Source organism: Dryas octopetala, chromosome 5 (genome assembly GCF_963921425.1).
Source record: "Dryas octopetala chromosome 5, drDryOcto1.1, whole genome shotgun sequence".
NCBI lineage: Eukaryota > Viridiplantae > Streptophyta > Magnoliopsida > Rosales > Rosaceae > Dryas > Dryas octopetala.
Window position 1 is genome coordinate 17,314,246 of NC_141370.1, and position 17,746 is coordinate 17,331,991.

The 17,746-nt window shown below is 36.8% G+C and overlaps 3 protein-coding genes across 3 annotated transcripts; 2 read left to right on the top strand and 1 right to left on the bottom strand.

The window, feature by feature from the left end:
• The first annotated feature begins 1,172 nt into the window (after positions 1–1,172).
• Positions 1,173–4,016, top strand: LOC147285097 (protein ACCELERATED CELL DEATH 6-like). Its single transcript, XM_086245769.1, has 3 exons — positions 1,173–1,782; positions 2,189–2,760; positions 3,264–4,016. The coding sequence occupies exons 1-3, from the start codon at positions 1,173–1,175 to the stop codon at positions 4,014–4,016; spliced, it is 1,935 nt and encodes a 644-aa protein (XP_086101895.1).
• Positions 4,017–6,868: 2,852 nt separating this feature from the next.
• LOC147285098 (F-box protein SKIP23-like) lies at positions 6,869–8,086 on the bottom strand. The gene has a single exon (XM_086245770.1). The coding sequence runs from the start codon at positions 8,084–8,086 to the stop codon at positions 6,869–6,871; it is 1,218 nt and encodes a 405-aa protein (XP_086101896.1).
• A 6,816-nt stretch (positions 8,087–14,902) lies between these two features.
• LOC147285099 (protein ACCELERATED CELL DEATH 6-like) lies at positions 14,903–17,746 on the top strand. The gene is made up of 3 exons (XM_086245771.1): positions 14,903–15,512; positions 15,919–16,490; positions 16,994–17,746. The coding sequence occupies exons 1-3, from the start codon at positions 14,903–14,905 to the stop codon at positions 17,744–17,746; spliced, it is 1,935 nt and encodes a 644-aa protein (XP_086101897.1).

A 17,746-nucleotide genomic window follows, 5' to 3' on the forward strand; every position in this document is an offset into this window, starting at 1 on the left:
TGTTTGATGCATAGAATTGGATTGGATAGAATAAATGGTTGTATGCTTTGAACTCCTCCTCTCTTTTTTGCCAGGGAACTCCTCCTCTAGTTCATACATTTATCAATGATCAACTCTCTTCAAGAATTAATTAGATGGCACGCATAATCAAGAACAATAAACATGTAAAATTTTGGTGGTCTAATAGGATCCCAGCACAGCAGGCAATCCAACATTCATATTTCAACCTCACTTAAGAGTTAAGACTTGTTTGATTATTAATAAAGATGAGAATTCCCCTAATCTAAAAGATAAGAATTAGGACCTGTTTGCTTCTTAGTTGCTTTTCACATTAATCTAAGAGACAAGTAATAGAACCAAAAAAAAAATCTTACTTAACCAGATACCAATAGGTACAGTACATGGAAAGGATAATAGAGCTACTAATCCCTATAAAATTCTGTTTTGAAAATATTCCCACTTTACTTTCAAATAAAACTAGAAAATATCTTTCAACAAAATATTTGTTTCTCTTGCTGGGGAAGAGAGAGGGAGAAATAGGAGGAATAGAGAGCGGGAATGGGGATGGGTGACCGGCCATGCCAGCAAATGATAGCTTGTTGTTTTGATAATGATAATGATTCATTGGTGCATACAAGCCTGTGGCTTTCTTCTAGAGTTGTTTTGATTGTTCTGATTTTCAATTTTCTTGCATTTAGAGAGATGCTCACCCTTCAATTAAATAAAGGGGTCTTGTAGCTTCACATCAGCATAAACTTTTAAACCAAAACCAACAAAGTATAATTCCTCTGCCTTCTCTCCCCCATCCCCTGCTCTCATGAAGGAACAACTCTCTTCTCCTTTCTCAATCTTTTATTTAAATGAAAGTAAATAATAACAACCATGAAAATTCATCCAGGGCTTGTGGAAACCCAAGAGCAGCTCCAATTTTAAACATAAAGAACTTATGTGAAATGATAATGTAGGTGTGATGACTAGCAGAAGGCTTGCTCTTTACTTCTATTTATTAATAGAAGCTGAATTGATGGAGTTATGAACTCTAAATTTAAATTGAACTCAATCCTTTGACATTAGATTGATGCAATTAATCTTGATGCTCTTTTTCTTTTTTCTTTTCTTGGGTCAACAAATTGATGACATGAGATATTTTTGTACTAGCAGGTTTAAGCAGCATGGAGCTTATGAAACCTGATGTACTCAATGCCGCAAAACAAGGCAAAACTGATGTCCTTTGGGAGTACAGAGAGAATCTTCACCAAATTGTTACTCCATGCATGAACACAGTGCTGCACATCAGTATCGCTTGCACAAAAAGGACAAAATCAGTTGTAGATATCCTTGCGATGTGTCCAGAGTTACTGTTGAAGACCAATGTGAGGGGGGATACTGCATTGCATTTCGCAGCAAAACACGGGCGTGTTGCCATAGTGGAGGCTCTTATAGAAGCTGCAAAACATCTTCGTCACCATGAGTATCAGGTCCAACGAGCTTGGCAGAAGTTTATCCAATCCAAAAACAGCAACGGAGACACAGCCTTGCACGAGGCAGTTCGTTTTAATCATCTTAGAGTGGTGCAGATATTGACCACAGAAGATGACAATCTTTCAACCTTTGCTAATGATGCTGGCGTTACACCACTTTATCTCGCTGCTGAGAGGGGTTTTTCTGGATTGGTTATTCAGATGCTAACTACAACTGGACCTCTTCATCCATTGTTTCAACATGGACCAGGCCCCAATAGAAGAATTGCATTGCACGCTGCAGTGATCAACAATAATGCACGTATGTATACATCCATTTTCACATAACTATATATCCACATATATATACACATTTCCTATAATCCGGACATCAGGATCATACTAAACATCTAGTCCTGTGAGTTTAAGTCATTGTTTGCAGGTTTTCTTAGATGATTTAAGTCCACTATTATAACATTGCATTGAGAGTGTAGAAGTCTCCATATATTCAGCTTTGTTTCTTTTTCATTTTATTACCAAATGTTCACTGATTGGTTCAAATATGCTTGCTTATTGAAATAGGCAAACAGAAAATGTTAGCAGAATGCAGCCTTTACGTTTTCGATCAGTGCATGTAATTATGATTTTGGAAATAGGATGAGTTAACATATATATACCTATCCAATGCCTTTATTATATATGAAGCATTTGCATTTTTTCTGCCGCAGAAATCACAATAAAAATACTAGAACACAGTCCATTGGCCACGACTGCAGAAGATGAAAACGGATGGACTCCGCTTCACATGGCTGCATTCTTGGGTCATTCTTCAATTGTGCAACTGCTACTGGACTCCAATGAAGAGGTTGCTTTGAGGCATGAAAATATAAATGGAATGACACCTCTTCATCTAGCAGCCTCCAAAGGCCATATAAAAGCAGTTAATAACCTTCTTTCCCGCTGCCCTAACTGTTGCGAATTGGTTGATCACAAACAACGAAACTTTCTGCACCATGCCATTGAGAATTACCAATATCGTATACAAGATCTGGTTTTACAAGATCCGTGGTATAGTAGTGTCCTCTTAGATGGCAGGGATGTTGAAGGAAACACACCCCTACATATGATTGCCAAATCTCTATATGGAAACCAAGGATATTCATTCAGTCAAGACATGTCACTATGGAGATCTGACTGTGATTTCATATCTGATCCGAGGGTTGATAGGATGGCAGTGAATAATGGAGGCTTAAATGCTTTAGACATGATTCTTGCCATTAAGACTTCCTCAACATTCAAGGTATATGTATATATAGATATGGCTTGTTATTTCCAATTTATCTGTTCATAATCATAATCTATGCTTAGGTTTGGATTTCACATAGAGATAAGGATCAGTGTTGTGATTGTGATCCTAATCTCCAAGCTCAGCTGATCACATAGATAATTACTTGTATAGGATTGGCCATCTAGCTGTATTTAGAGATATGACAATCCTTGTATAGCTATATATATATATATGGCTTGTTATTTTCCAATTTATCTGTTCATAATCATAATCTATGTTTAGTTTTGGATTTCACATAGAGATAAAAGGATCAGTGTTGTGATTGTGATCCTAACCTCCAAGCTAAGCTGATCACATAGGATAATTACTTGTATATGATTGGCCATCTAGCTGTATTTAGAGATATGACAATCCTTGTATAACTATGATTCTTGTCTACGTTCCTGCCAAAAAAAATGATTATTGTCTACGTTAAGCATAAAAGTAATACTAATAGTCTTTGTACGTGTTTGCAGAGTGACATTAAATGTTTTTTGGAAGCAAAGGGTGCCACACCAAGCTGTCATGGACTTCCATATCTCAGACCATACACCGAAATTGAGGAAGAAGTCCAGGAAAATAATGAAGATTATCATAGAAGCTTTGAGGTAAACAAAAGAGCCCAAGGATCTGAAGTAAAAAAGGAAGTCCTAGAGGCCCATTTGGTAGTTGCTGCACTTATAGCAACGGTAACCTTTGCAGCAGGAATCACCATGCCTGGTGGTTATGAAAAAGGTTTTGCAGTTCTAGCTGATGATATATTTTTCAGAGGATTTTTTGTATTTGACACTTTGGCATTTCTTATATCGTCTTGCTCCGTCTTTATGCACCTGTACATTTTGAACTCCAAGAGGGAAGTGATGAGCAAAACGCTTGAGAAGCTCGTAGGAATGACCATGATTTCCTTGTTTTTCATGGTGGCTTCTTTCCTTTGCGGCACATGTGTAGTATTCGGTGGCAGTTCTTCAAGATTGTCCACACTGGTTCTTCTGCTCACCGGAACTTTCTTCCTTGCCACATGTCATTACTGGCTTTTTCAAAGTTCCTCTGGTTTCCGAAGTATTGAAATTAGGGCCTACAAAATGATCTATGATACTTTTGGTGAACCTGCATCCGACTATATACTTAGCAGGCCTGGACAAAGAAAAATGGGCTTCTTTCCTGCTTCAGTTGGCTTCTGTTTTGGTTATGTAATGGCGCTTTGGCAAACCATATTCCGAAGAAGATGAACTTAGCTGCCAGGGGCAAGAATGAGCTTATAGTTATGTAAAACTTTTTTGTTGAATTATCCGAAGAATGCTCTTTCTCGTTATGTTTTCTTGTTATGTTAAACTTTTTTGGCTCTCTATGTTGGACTGAAAATCCCAGGTCATAAACATAACAATCAGTTTGTGACATATTTGTGTGATGGATGATCTCTCTAATCATAATAGCATTGTGAAAAATTCCTGCTTTAATAGTTTTTGTGATCAGTTTGTGGGTTTGGTTTTGGAAATGGTATCCAAGTGGTTTTGTGTATGGTTTGTCGGTTTTAGATGGTGTAATATTGATCATCATTGCTTAATTATGAGTATGAGTTCATTAATAGGGTGGATTAATGTGGTGTGGCGGTAATGTATTTCATGGAGCATGTATCGGAAAGCTGGGTGATAGACAACGAGTTTAAGGATGAAGACATGACCAAAAAGAAAGCTAGAGTGATATCATGTTTCTTGAATGGACCAAAACATTTGGAGATAGATTATCCTGAGGAACCCAATAACAAATTAGATGATGCTTCTGTTGAAACCTCAGAGGACTTTACAACATCCCAAAAGGCAAGAGAGACAACTCTATTAGATGATGCTTCTGTTGAAACCTCAGCATTGCCAAAACGAAGGGAGAAATCTACATTGCCATGTCCCTTGCCTCAAAAGAAAAGGAGAACTAGTTCAACTAGGAATACTGAGAGCAACATCAACTTACCAAATGGGGTTCCACATCTTGAATCAGAAATGAAAAGTACCACAGAACCTGCAAATCCCCCCTTGTTTCCAGTAAATCTGTATATCTGTGAATTTGTGCTTCATTAGGTCTGCATTATAACTTACAATATTTTGGATTTTCTTTTTTATTTTGGGGGTAAAGCAGGCCATGACAGAGTAGCAATTGATCAAGTCAAGAAAAAGAGAAGCCCCATACATAAAGGTACTAATTCATGAACTCTGAAATTGGCTTGCCTAGCTCTCTGAAATTGCAAAATCATTTGTAATTGGCAATTTCCTAAGACAAAACACTCTTGGTTGTAACTAGATAGTTGTGTCTAAATAAGTGCTCATTAAGAAGGAGAAATTGTCGAAGCCAAATCAAGTGAAGCATGTGAATCGAAGACTCAAATTCAAGATATTTGCAAGATATGCCTCAAGCCTCAAATCTTCTAAGTCTCAAGCTCCAATCAATATAAAGTAAAAGGTAAGTTGACCTAGAAGACCTCATGCATTCTAGGGGGTTAGATTTACTTGCATGTATGTTAAAAATACTTATCATGATTTCTATGATCCCTTGTGAATTGCATTAGAAACCTTCTCAAATTCTGGGTTTTAAAATTTAGGCTTGAGGTCCGGACCTCTCCTTTGCCATGTATTGTTACTGCAGAATAAAGTTTCAAATTGTATGCATTTATCGTATAATATTATCAAATTTTGTTATAAAACTCCCCTTGAGTGATTAGACCCACCACATCAACATTATGACATGGTATAACAGTCCCACTCAAGCTTTCCTCGAACTCCCAGCTGATATGCAGATGCAGGGCATACATGAAAACACAAAGACCCGTTTCCACTATGACAAAAACATAACTGGAAACCAGCATGCAATCTCGAACTGTTAAATATTTATTTAAATATTTTAATTTCTAAGTTTCAAGTTATTGAAACATTTTATCAGTTATAGGGTCAAAATTGAAGTACTAGATGTACTGATCAATTTGCTCTGTGCATTTAAAAACTAGACAGTAAGGTCAATGAGAAAGTAAAGGAAGCCAAGCCACATTGGGGACACAATCTCACGCAATTCATTCAATCCATTCAAACATAGGCAAAAGGATGAACTTACACAGATCAAAAGACTTGAAAACTTTTTTTGGTCGAAAAAAGACTTGGAACTTGGAAGAAGCAAGGGTATATAATCCGAAAAAAGTACTCGATCAAGATATGTTATTGCTGCTCTTGATTGTGGGAATGCAGGTAAGAAAGAACAATACTTGGCTCTTCCTTTGAAGGAGCACCTCCTCCAACCCCATCTCACCTCTTCATGTATGAATTAATTTTTCATTTATTTAGAACGAAAAGACCATAAAGGACATGTGTTTGTGAGATGAGATTGGAGGAGGTGCTACTTCAAAGGAAGGAGCCAATCATTGTTACCAAGAAATGCAATCTGTCCGTATGAGTAACACAAGTCTCTTTTTTATTTTTGTAAGTCCTCAAAACACAAGTACAAATACACAACATTCCGCATATACAAGGAAAAAAAGATAGATGTTTCTAAATTGATGGTGCAAAAAAGTTGTTAGATGTATAGGGAACTTAAAGTCTTAAACTATAGAAGGATGAGAACAACATAAACAAGACGCAATATATATCAAATTATCAAAAGAATAGAGGCAAGCATGTTGTATTCAAGCTTGGAAGCAGCTGGAGAGACCAAAGTGAAATCTTTGGAGTCTCAAAATGCGTACTAGATGATAGTTTCTATTTTCAATACTATAATTCACTATTTTGTTGTTCATGTTTTAGTTGATGCCTTAAGTTGGGCACTTCTAGTGTTTTTTGACGTGTTCGTTTTGTTTTGTTGTTTACGCCCTAGCCCTACCATTTTACCAAAAACAAAAAAAAAAGCTCATGGGGGCTGAAATGGGTTGTTCTAATTCTAACATGGACAAATAGGTCGATCATCAACATATACATATATAGTAATAACTTTGTAACATTACTCCATGATAATAGAAGCCAAGCACTAGAATACACACTAGCTTTTGATGTGAAAGAAAACGTACATAACAATGAAATTAAAATAAAGAAGCATAATGTATATAAAATCATAGGACATAGTCAAGTTTTATCTTCTGTAATTGTGAAGTGTAAAGTTGAGAAGGGTAACTTAAACTTATGAATGAGTGGGGTCTCATTACAGGCATCTTGGATTGGATTATTGGGCATTTGTTGATCCGATTACGGCGTTTGAATTTGGAGCACAGTTGGTTTTTTGCATCAAGGAGTTTCTCCAATGGACCACGATGCCTCTTGGAGAGGACACTCTGTATTAACGAAGTATCTATAAGCAGGCAATTCCCCTGGAATCCAGGTAAATCTTGAGCAGAAGCAGAGAAGTTGCAATCTGCACCTACAAACAATATTCGATCACCGAGAGACTCCACCTCAACCCATTGCTTCTCTACTGCATTCAATTTATAAACCCTGAATTGACGCGTAGTAGTGTCATCTTTGTCGACTTCATAAGGAGCTATATATCTATCTACTAAAAGCAGCTCTCCGGGTGATTCTATCAATGCCTTGTGGTGACCATAGCCATCATCTACTGGAGACGCAATTGTTGTCAGCTTTAAGGAAGAATCAACCACCACAGCCCTCCCATCCTTTGCAACAGCAACGAACTTTCCTTGGTAAAATTTAACATCTCTATAACTGCAATAAGAGATTGTATCATATACCAGGCTGCATTTTTCATCGTCAACACCTAATTTCTTGTGGTATAATGCTCCATCATAAGCAACAAACATGAGAGCAGGGCAATCGGAATTCGAGGACATGGCCACTCTATAACTAGAAACATGGCCTTTATTTTTTAGGGAGATGAGACGTAAAAATTTTGCCAATTCAAAGACGCGAAAATTCAATAAGTTTAAAAACATTGGGCGTGGCATGGGTGGTAGCCTCTTTAAGGGGTGTGAGGGGGAGAGAGGATGTAGCAACGGAGTTTTAACTTTACACAATTCTCCGGATTCTTTGACTCTAACCACCCAACCCCCCCAACTGACATTAGCAATGGCAGGAGGAGGTGGAGGTTCCACATGATAAACTACGATTTCGGAGAGGGTGATATCATCGTCACTGAAGCAGTCATAAGGTGGGTCGATGTGAATTCTCATAGGGTCAAGTTTTTGTTTCTCAAAGGGCGGAATAGATGAGCGCCATGAGCGACAGACTGCACGGAATCGGGAAACATCGATTTTAGTGTTGAGGCACTTCCCTATGTTCCCTAATAATTCATGTGGAAGATCGCTCATGCCCGTCATCTTATCTAGCTTCCATATATATATCTTCAACAACAGTTAATGGAATCGATCATCAGGACTCATATATATATATATATAGCAGATTGATTATGTACATTAATTGAGACCCAAGTAAAAAATAAACAAACAAATTAACATGTATCAGAATTGGCAAGTCTTGAGCAGCAAGCAACGCGGTTGTGAAGAAGATCGAAGAAATTACTGAGAACTTAATCGGACAGGGCTTCTCTCCTATTCTGATCAGGAGTGAATTGATGGATCCATATATTGGTAAAACACAATTTCTACTAGATATTTATATAACAATTAATCAACGAAAACCAGATCTCCAAATGAGTTCACCAATTCACCCATATATACAATGTGGACTTAGGAAAGTCTGATATTCATTAATCATCACTACTTAACCAAAACGCTGGAAATTTCAATGTTTTATTACATTGTTTGAGCTTTTTCTACATGAACATTAATTAGAAGAAAGACGGATGAATTTGAAACACTTGGGGAAATTTGTTTACACATGTATAATAATCTAAGTGGTAGCTACTTCTTGCAATTGCTTCACTTTTGCAATGTATTCAGTCATTGCTTCTTCTTTGTCCTTCCCTGAGGAACAATTAATACACAGTTACACATACATATATATAGTAAGTAACTCAGTTTAGCAATTAGCAAAAGTATATACTATATTAATTAGCAATTATGGTTTGTGATTGAGGATGGAAATAGTAAATTACTTCTTCAGGCAATATCACAATTAATGAGTTTATAGCTTCCACAATATTATAATATTTGCTTAAGGTATTGAAATAAAATCTTTCTTAAAAAAAGTATTGAAATAAGGTCATTCTTTAATGATGACGTTAGTGCTTACAATATGACGCTCTTATGTTAATTTAATTAAAAAGACGCACAAGATCGAGCATAAATGATACATTAATTGAAATATATATCAAAATATACAATCACATATGTTATATGGCCGGTGTACATCTTTAATGACATAATAGATAATGAGTGAACTTAACTAGACACTTATCAAGGCATATATGGTGATCTAAATATGTATCGTACATTGTCGATCTTCTTCCTCAAACTCCTCCAAGCTAGCAAATAATCAACATGCAGGTTGGGTTGGGCTCAATCAAATTGTTGTATTTGAAGCGAAGGTTTATTGGGGGTGATGGTGGACAAGTTCTACGTCGTCATGTATAATTAATGTTGTGTCGTATTACATCAATTCTCTGTTGTGCTCAACATAATTTGTTATGTTTAAATGAATTTAAAATGCCGTTGAAAAGCTATTAACTATAAGGAAATTGAAAATTGAAAATAGTCTTGATATGTAACAATTTTGGTGTTTATATTTTTGGTATGAAGTACACGTACCACTTGGTATTAAACATGTTCTTCCTCAAAATTTTCTTAGTAACCCCAGAGGAAGCTTAATTAAGCAAGCTTATGATGTTGTTGTCACTATACGTAATAATAATATCAAGCTAGGATCACTTTGGATTCACACGAGCTACATATTACTGAAAACAAAAAAAAAACAAATTAATTTCACTAATTAACTAGAGAATTAATTTCAGATGGAATAAATTGACTGCAAAGCGGCTGCATGCTGAATTTACAGATGCATAGATAGATGGTTGTTTGCTTGTTCCTTAATTAAGCTTTGTGGCTAGTGGCCAAAAGGCCCAAAACAAAAAAAAAGCTTTGTGGCTGGAAATGATAGAGTAATTTAATGCTGCACCATTTTTCGAATCTGACAAGGCAATCCGTGTAGTACGTAGCTTTAACACCGTTTCATCCCACATACATATATTTATGCACCAGCTCAGCAACCCAGACGGAAAGTGCAGGCCACGCATGCACTTTGGTCAAATACAAGGTTGACTTGCAGCGTCCTAAGGAGGAGGTTGACGGCGCAGCATAACAGGCAGTCCAACGTTAATATTATCCAATCCCATGAAATGTCTTATCACTGGCCCACCTGTCCCATTTTAACCCCACTCTTTTTTTTGGTCAACTTTGAACCCCACGCTTTGTTAAGACTTTTGTAGTACTAGTCTCATGCGCACCGTTTCAAGTATATGGTAGAACCAAAATGTTGCAATATCATGTAGGCACGCAATTAATTCATGCTTTACATGCATTTCATTTCTAATAATTAATAACGATGGGAATTAAAATTAATTAAGTGGGGGGTTTTAAGGTTAGTTTAGAAGTATCTCTCCACCTTCCTAACGAGGTTTGGTACGTGGTCACTTTGCAACTTCCTTATATGACAAAAGGAAATATATCATATCAGTGACTACAATAAAATCTTTCAATGACCTAACTGCAGCTCCTTAAACGCTCTCTTCTCTCTCCTCAACCTTCTTCCTCTAAACCAAGTTTTTTCAGGGTCGGAGGCGAGGGCGGTGGCTCTTGTGTTCCTTACAGACCCGCTGCTCCTATCACCGCCTCTCCATTATCTTTTTCTTCTTCTTTTGATGTTTTGGTTTGTACTAAGGGATACTCTCCTCCCTCTTTGTGAGAGATTTTTCATCTCTCCATGTGAGAGTTTTTTCATCTGAATAAAGGAGAGCTTTTCTGATCGCTTTGACTTGGTCTATCTATGGCGTTGGGCGCGATCTACGCGTTGTGCAGCGTCGAATCCTGTTTTAGCGACGCTTAGTTGCTCTCTAGAGATCTCTCTTCCAGTTTGTCTCTGTTTCTCGCCACAAAGTGTAGAGATGTCACCATGCTCGCCGATACCAGTCATGTCGGTTACTACTGCCCGATCCGCCATCTTGTTCTACTATCCGACTCGACTTAGAGATGTTGGTTGGATCGTAGACCCAAACGCAACTAGTTTGCCAATTTCTACGGTGCCTTGCGGGCCTCGTTTAACTGCTGTACTGTATGCTCGATGCCGACGTTACTAGATCTTGGAGTTTTTGTGGGCTTCTTTGCCCCGCTTTCTCCCACGGTTATGTGTGTGGGCTCTTATTTCATTGTAAGTGTTTAACTCATTAGCTCTATTGTTGTAGGGCTTCTTGTCATAATTAACTTTGTATTTTCTATGTCTTTTTAGCTGTTTTAATGCAATATATGTTATTATTTTCTCAAAAAGTGACTAAAATAAATAAATAAGTATATATATATATATCATTCTTGCCCCTTTTTGTTTTAAATTTCATAAGTGGGTGTTATTATGTGAACACTAAATTGATTAATTAGCTGCCGACACAAAATTGGAAGTGCGTGCAAACAGCCAAATATGCATGCATGCAAGTGATAACCCTTTATATATGAAGTGGATTTAATTTAGGAAACTGATATTCATTTATTGATGATCAGTAGGACGTCCTTAAGCAAAGCAATTCATTGCAACGGTTTATTACAATATTCTATATCTGAGTGTGTTTATTTTCTACTCGGAACATTAGAAAAAGATCACTAAATTTGAAACACTTGTGGAATTTCTTTGTTTACACACATAGAAATGATCGACATTCCAAGATTTTGACCATCGACAGGGTGGGTCAGGGGTTCTAACTTAAGTGAAGAAGGACAATACTATGTCTCTTCCAATTGAGTTATCCCAACAATTGCACGTCTATTTGCAATTAGAAATTCAAATGTACAAATATTAACATGGCCGACCTTGTTATGTGGATTTACCTGACTAGGGAACTCTATGATATTCATTAATCATGAGTACTTACACAAAGCCGTGGAAATGGCAATTCTAGCTCAATTACAATATTGCACGAGCGTTTTAAACTTGAACATTAGAAAAATGCATGTGGATATATTAGATACATTTGTTGAAATTTGTTTACACGTATAATAGATTGATGTAACTGGATATGTATGTATATATATATATATATATATATATAATAAGAATTAATGGTAGAGGGGATTCTTTGTTCTTGGGGTAAAGACTTGGCCTTGATCTACGGATATGCTTTGAACTCCTCCTCCTTTAGTTCATACATTTATCAAAATGATCGACTCCATCTCTTCAGGAATTAATAATAACAATAATATGCAGGCAGTCCAACATTCATATTATCCAAGACCATGTCATCTTGAGCAATGCTTTGCATATATGCATTTGATTTCTAATGAATATGGGATTAAAATATTATTATTTTCTTAGTTGCTTTTCACAACAAGCTAAGAAACAAAGAACACAAACTAAAAAGATATTCTCACTTTCCCAATAACTTGGGATTATTGCAACAATAACAAACATATAATATAATATTAGTATCAACACCAAAAGAAAAACAGAAATATAAAAGGGTTAGAAACAAGATTTCTCATAGGTTTTTGAATTTTACACCTCTGGCTGTTGCTGTAGAAAGAAGGTAGGTGGCCTGGTTTTTGCTTCTGTGGGATTTGGCATCTTGTCATTGTGTTGTAGTAAGCTTTGGTGTGGTAGAGAAAAGGTAAAGTTGCTTCCATGAAAACAACTCCTCCTCTCTGTTTTTAGCATTGAGCTCTTTGTCTAGAGTCTAGACTAGGGTGAACCCCATTGTTATCCAGGTATGTCTACATCCTTGAAACCAAGCTTTCCCCCCAAGTGGGTTTTTCGTTTTGTGCAAAACCCATTTCTGCTTTTGGGTCTCTAGTGCTACATGCTCTGTTTTTCACTGGTCAGTGGACTCAGTACTACAAGGTTTGGGTTTAAAGGAAAGGTTTTTCTTGGTTTTTCTGAAAAAGCAAAGCTTTTTCATTCTTCTTCATAGACCAGTTAAACAACTACTCCTCTCCCAAGTGGGTTTTTCGTTTTGTGCAAAACCCATTTCTGCTTTCGGGTCTCTAGTGCTAAATGCTATGTTTTTCACTGGTCAGTGGACTCAGTACTATAAGGTTTGGGTTTAATGGAAAGGTTTTTCTTGGTTTTTTTTTTTTTTTTTTTTTTTTTATTCCGAAAAAGCTTTGCTTTTTCATTCTTTTTCATAGACCAGTTGTGGGTGGCTTGGCCTTCCTCACCTTGCCATTGTGCTCTTATAGAAAGAAAGCTTGGTCCTTTTTATGCCCTTCTGTTTTCTAGATTTAGCATATGTTTGTTTATTGAGAAAGTAATGGGGGGAGAAAAATGCATTGAATAGTGTTGGGATTTAATTTCTAGTTATGTTTGTCTTTTTTTCTACTAGATTGTTGTCTTAAGTTATGCATGTTTGCTTTGCCTCCCTCTTTGTTTTGACTTTTTAGTTTGGCTTTCTTTATCAGTCTTCTCTTTTTCTCTGTTCCCATCTCTGTTTTGAGGCTTCGTTGGTGGCCTATAATACATATTATTCAGACCAAGATAAAAAAAAATATAGTAGGACAATCGATCTGAAAGTAAAGATATATAGGTAAAATTATAATTTACTTATTCTTAATGGAAACTCGTACGTGTCCAGCTTCATGGTGATGGGATGCAGCACAGGAACTATCTACTTGAACTTTATTATCAATCCTTTCTAGATCATATCACCCCAAACAAAGTCCATATCCACAGATACAAATTTAGCTTGCTTGATTTGTGCCATCCCATTGATATGCTTCATTTTCTTGGTCAATATCTCCAAATCAGTCTCGCTCACCAAAATTTATCTTGTTCAAAGCTTTTATTTGCATCTTGAAATTTTATTGGCCTTGTTTGATGCATAGAATTGGATTGGATAGAATAAATGGTTGTATGCTTTGAACTCCTCCTCTCTTTTTTGCCAGGGAACTCCTCCTCTAGTTCATACATTTATCAATGATCAACTCTCTTCAAGAATTAATTAGATGGCACGCATAATCAAGAACAATAAACATGTAAAATTTTGGTGGTCTAATAGGATCCCAGCACAGCAGGCAATCCAACATTCATATTTCAACCTCACTTAAGAGTTAAGACTTGTTTGATTATTAATAAAGATGAGAATTCCCCTAATCTAAAAGATAAGAATTAGGACCTGTTTGCTTCTTAGTTGCTTTTCACATTAATCTAAGAGACAAGTAATAGAACCAAAAAAAAAATCTTACTTAACCAGATACCAATAGGTACAGTACATGGAAAGGATAATAGAGCTACTAATCCCTATAAAATTCTGTTTTGAAAATATTCCCACTTTACTTTCAAATAAAACTAGAAAATATCTTTCAACAAAATATTTGTTTCTCTTGCTGGGGAAGAGAGAGGGAGAAATAGGAGGAATAGAGAGCGGGAATGGGGATGGGTGACCGGCCATGCCAGCAAATGATAGCTTGTTGTTTTGATAATGATAATGATTCATTGGTGCATACAAGCCTGTGGCTTTCTTCTAGAGTTGTTTTGATTGTTCTGATTTTCAATTTTCTTGCATTTAGAGAGATGCTCACCCTTCAATTAAATAAAGGGGTCTTGTAGCTTCACATCAGCATAAACTTTTAAACCAAAACCAACAAAGTATAATTCCTCTGCCTTCTCTCCCCCATCCCCTGCTCTCATGAAGGAACAACTCTCTTCTCCTTTCTCAATCTTTTATTTAAATGAAAGTAAATAATAACAACCATGAAAATTCATCCAGGGCTTGTGGAAACCCAAGAGCAGCTCCAATTTTAAACATAAAGAACTTATGTGAAATGATAATGTAGGTGTGATGACTAGCAGAAGGCTTGCTCTTTACTTCTATTTATTAATAGAAGCTGAATTGATGGAGTTATGAACTCTAAATTTAAATTGAACTCAATCCTTTGACATTAGATTGATGCAATTAATCTTGATGCTCTTTTTCTTTTTTCTTTTCTAGGGTCAACAAATTGATGACATGAGATATTTTTGTACTAGCAGGTTTAAGCAGCATGGAGCTTATGAAACCTGATGTACTCAATGCCGCAAAACAAGGCAAAACTGATGTCCTTTGGGAGTACAGAGAGAATCTTCACCAAATTGTTACTCCATGCATGAACACAGTGCTGCACATCAGTATCGCTTGCACAAAAAGGACAAAATCAGTTGTAGATATCCTTGCGATGTGTCCAGAGTTACTGTTGAAGACCAATGTGAGGGGGGATACTGCATTGCATTTCGCAGCAAAACACGGGCGTGTTGCCATAGTGGAGGCTCTTATAGAAGCTGCAAAACATCTTCGTCACCATGAGTATCAGGTCCAACGAGCTTGGCAGAAGTTTATCCAATCCAAAAACAGCAACGGAGACACAGCCTTGCACGAGGCAGTTCGTTTTAATCATCTTAGAGTGGTGCAGATATTGACCACAGAAGATGACAATCTTTCAACCTTTGCTAATGATGCTGGCGTTACACCACTTTATCTCGCTGCTGAGAGGGGTTTTTCTGGATTGGTTATTCAGATGCTAACTACAACTGGACCTCTTCATCCATTGTTTCAACATGGACCAGGCCCCAATAGAAGAATTGCATTGCACGCTGCAGTGATCAACAATAATGCACGTATGTATACATCCATTTTCACATAACTATATATCCACATATATATACACATTTCCTATAATCCGGACATCAGGATCATACTAAACATCTAGTCCTGTGAGTTTAAGTCATTGTTTGCAGGTTTTCTTAGATGATTTAAGTCCACTATTATAACATTGCATTGAGAGTGTAGAAGTCTCCATATATTCAGCTTTGTTTCTTTTTCATTTTATTACCAAATGTTCACTGATTGGTTCAAATATGCTTGCTTATTGAAATAGGCAAACAGAAAATGTTAGCAGAATGCAGCCTTTACGTTTTCGATCAGTGCATGTAATTATGATTTTGGAAATAGGATGAGTTAACATATATATACCTATCCAATGCCTTTATTATATATGAAGCATTTGCATTTTTTCTGCCGCAGAAATCACAATAAAAATACTAGAACACAGTCCATTGGCCACGACTGCAGAAGATGAAAACGGATGGACTCCGCTTCACATGGCTGCATTCTTGGGTCATTCTTCAATTGTGCAACTGCTACTGGACTCCAATGAAGAGGTTGCTTTGAGGCATGAAAATATAAATGGAATGACACCTCTTCATCTAGCAGCCTCCAAAGGCCATATAAAAGCAGTTAATAACCTTCTTTCCCGCTGCCCTAACTGTTGCGAATTGGTTGATCACAAACAACGAAACTTTCTGCACCATGCCATTGAGAATTACCAATATCGTATACAAGATCTGGTTTTACAAGATCCGTGGTATAGTAGTGTCCTCTTAGATGGCAGGGATGTTGAAGGAAACACACCCCTACATATGATTGCCAAATCTCTATATGGAAACCAAGGATATTCATTCAGTCAAGACATGTCACTATGGAGATCTGACTGTGATTTCATATCTGATCCGAGGGTTGATAGGATGGCAGTGAATAATGGAGGCTTAAATGCTTTAGACATGATTCTTGCCATTAAGACTTCCTCAACATTCAAGGTATATGTATATATAGATATGGCTTGTTATTTCCAATTTATCTGTTCATAATCATAATCTATGCTTAGGTTTGGATTTCACATAGAGATAAGGATCAGTGTTGTGATTGTGATCCTAATCTCCAAGCTCAGCTGATCACATAGATAATTACTTGTATAGGATTGGCCATCTAGCTGTATTTAGAGATATGACAATCCTTGTATAGCTATATATATATATATGGCTTGTTATTTTCCAATTTATCTGTTCATAATCATAATCTATGTTTAGTTTTGGATTTCACATAGAGATAAAAGGATCAGTGTTGTGATTGTGATCCTAACCTCCAAGCTAAGCTGATCACATAGGATAATTACTTGTATATGATTGGCCATCTAGCTGTATTTAGAGATATGACAATCCTTGTATAACTATGATTCTTGTCTACGTTCCTGCCAAAAAAAATGATTATTGTCTACGTTAAGCATAAAAGTAATACTAATAGTCTTTGTACGTGTTTGCAGAGTGACATTAAATGTTTTTTGGAAGCAAAGGGTGCCACACCAAGCTGTCATGGACTTCCATATCTCAGACCATACACCGAAATTGAGGAAGAAGTCCAGGAAAATAATGAAGATTATCATAGAAGCTTTGAGGTAAACAAAAGAGCCCAAGGATCTGAAGTAAAAAAGGAAGTCCTAGAGGCCCATTTGGTAGTTGCTGCACTTATAGCAACGGTAACCTTTGCAGCAGGAATCACCATGCCTGGTGGTTATGAAAAAGGTTTTGCAGTTCTAGCTGATGATATATTTTTCAGAGGATTTTTTGTATTTGACACTTTGGCATTTCTTATATCGTCTTGCTCCGTCTTTATGCACCTGTACATTTTGAACTCCAAGAGGGAAGTGATGAGCAAAACGCTTGAGAAGCTCGTAGGAATGACCATGATTTCCTTGTTTTTCATGGTGGCTTCTTTCCTTTGCGGCACATGTGTAGTATTCGGTGGCAGTTCTTCAAGATTGTCCACACTGGTTCTTCTGCTCACCGGAACTTTCTTCCTTGCCACATGTCATTACTGGCTTTTTCAAAGTTCCTCTGGTTTCCGAAGTATTGAAATTAGGGCCTACAAAATGATCTATGATACTTTTGGTGAACCTGCATCCGACTATATACTTAGCAGGCCTGGACAAAGAAAAATGGGCTTCTTTCCTGCTTCAGTTGGCTTCTGTTTTGGTTATGTAATGGCGCTTTGGCAAACCATATTCCGAAGAAGATGA

Excerpts from the sequence above, each read along its gene's own strand:
- LOC147285098 (XM_086245770.1), bottom strand. The coding sequence starts at position 8,086 with ATGACGGGCATGAGCGATCTTCCACATGAATTATTAGGGAACATAGGG.
- LOC147285099 (XM_086245771.1), top strand. The coding sequence starts at position 14,903 with ATGGAGCTTATGAAACCTGATGTACTCAATGCCGCAAAACAAGGCAAA. Across the intron at positions 15,513-15,918 it reads AGTGATCAACAATAATGCAC|AAATCACAATAAAAATACTA; the intron begins GTATGTATACAT and ends TTTCTGCCGCAG. Across the intron at positions 16,491-16,993 it reads AGACTTCCTCAACATTCAAG|AGTGACATTAAATGTTTTTT; the intron begins GTATATGTATAT and ends ACGTGTTTGCAG.
- LOC147285097 (XM_086245769.1), top strand. The coding sequence starts at position 1,173 with ATGGAGCTTATGAAACCTGATGTACTCAATGCCGCAAAACAAGGCAAA. Across the intron at positions 1,783-2,188 it reads AGTGATCAACAATAATGCAC|AAATCACAATAAAAATACTA; the intron begins GTATGTATACAT and ends TTTCTGCCGCAG. Across the intron at positions 2,761-3,263 it reads AGACTTCCTCAACATTCAAG|AGTGACATTAAATGTTTTTT; the intron begins GTATATGTATAT and ends ACGTGTTTGCAG.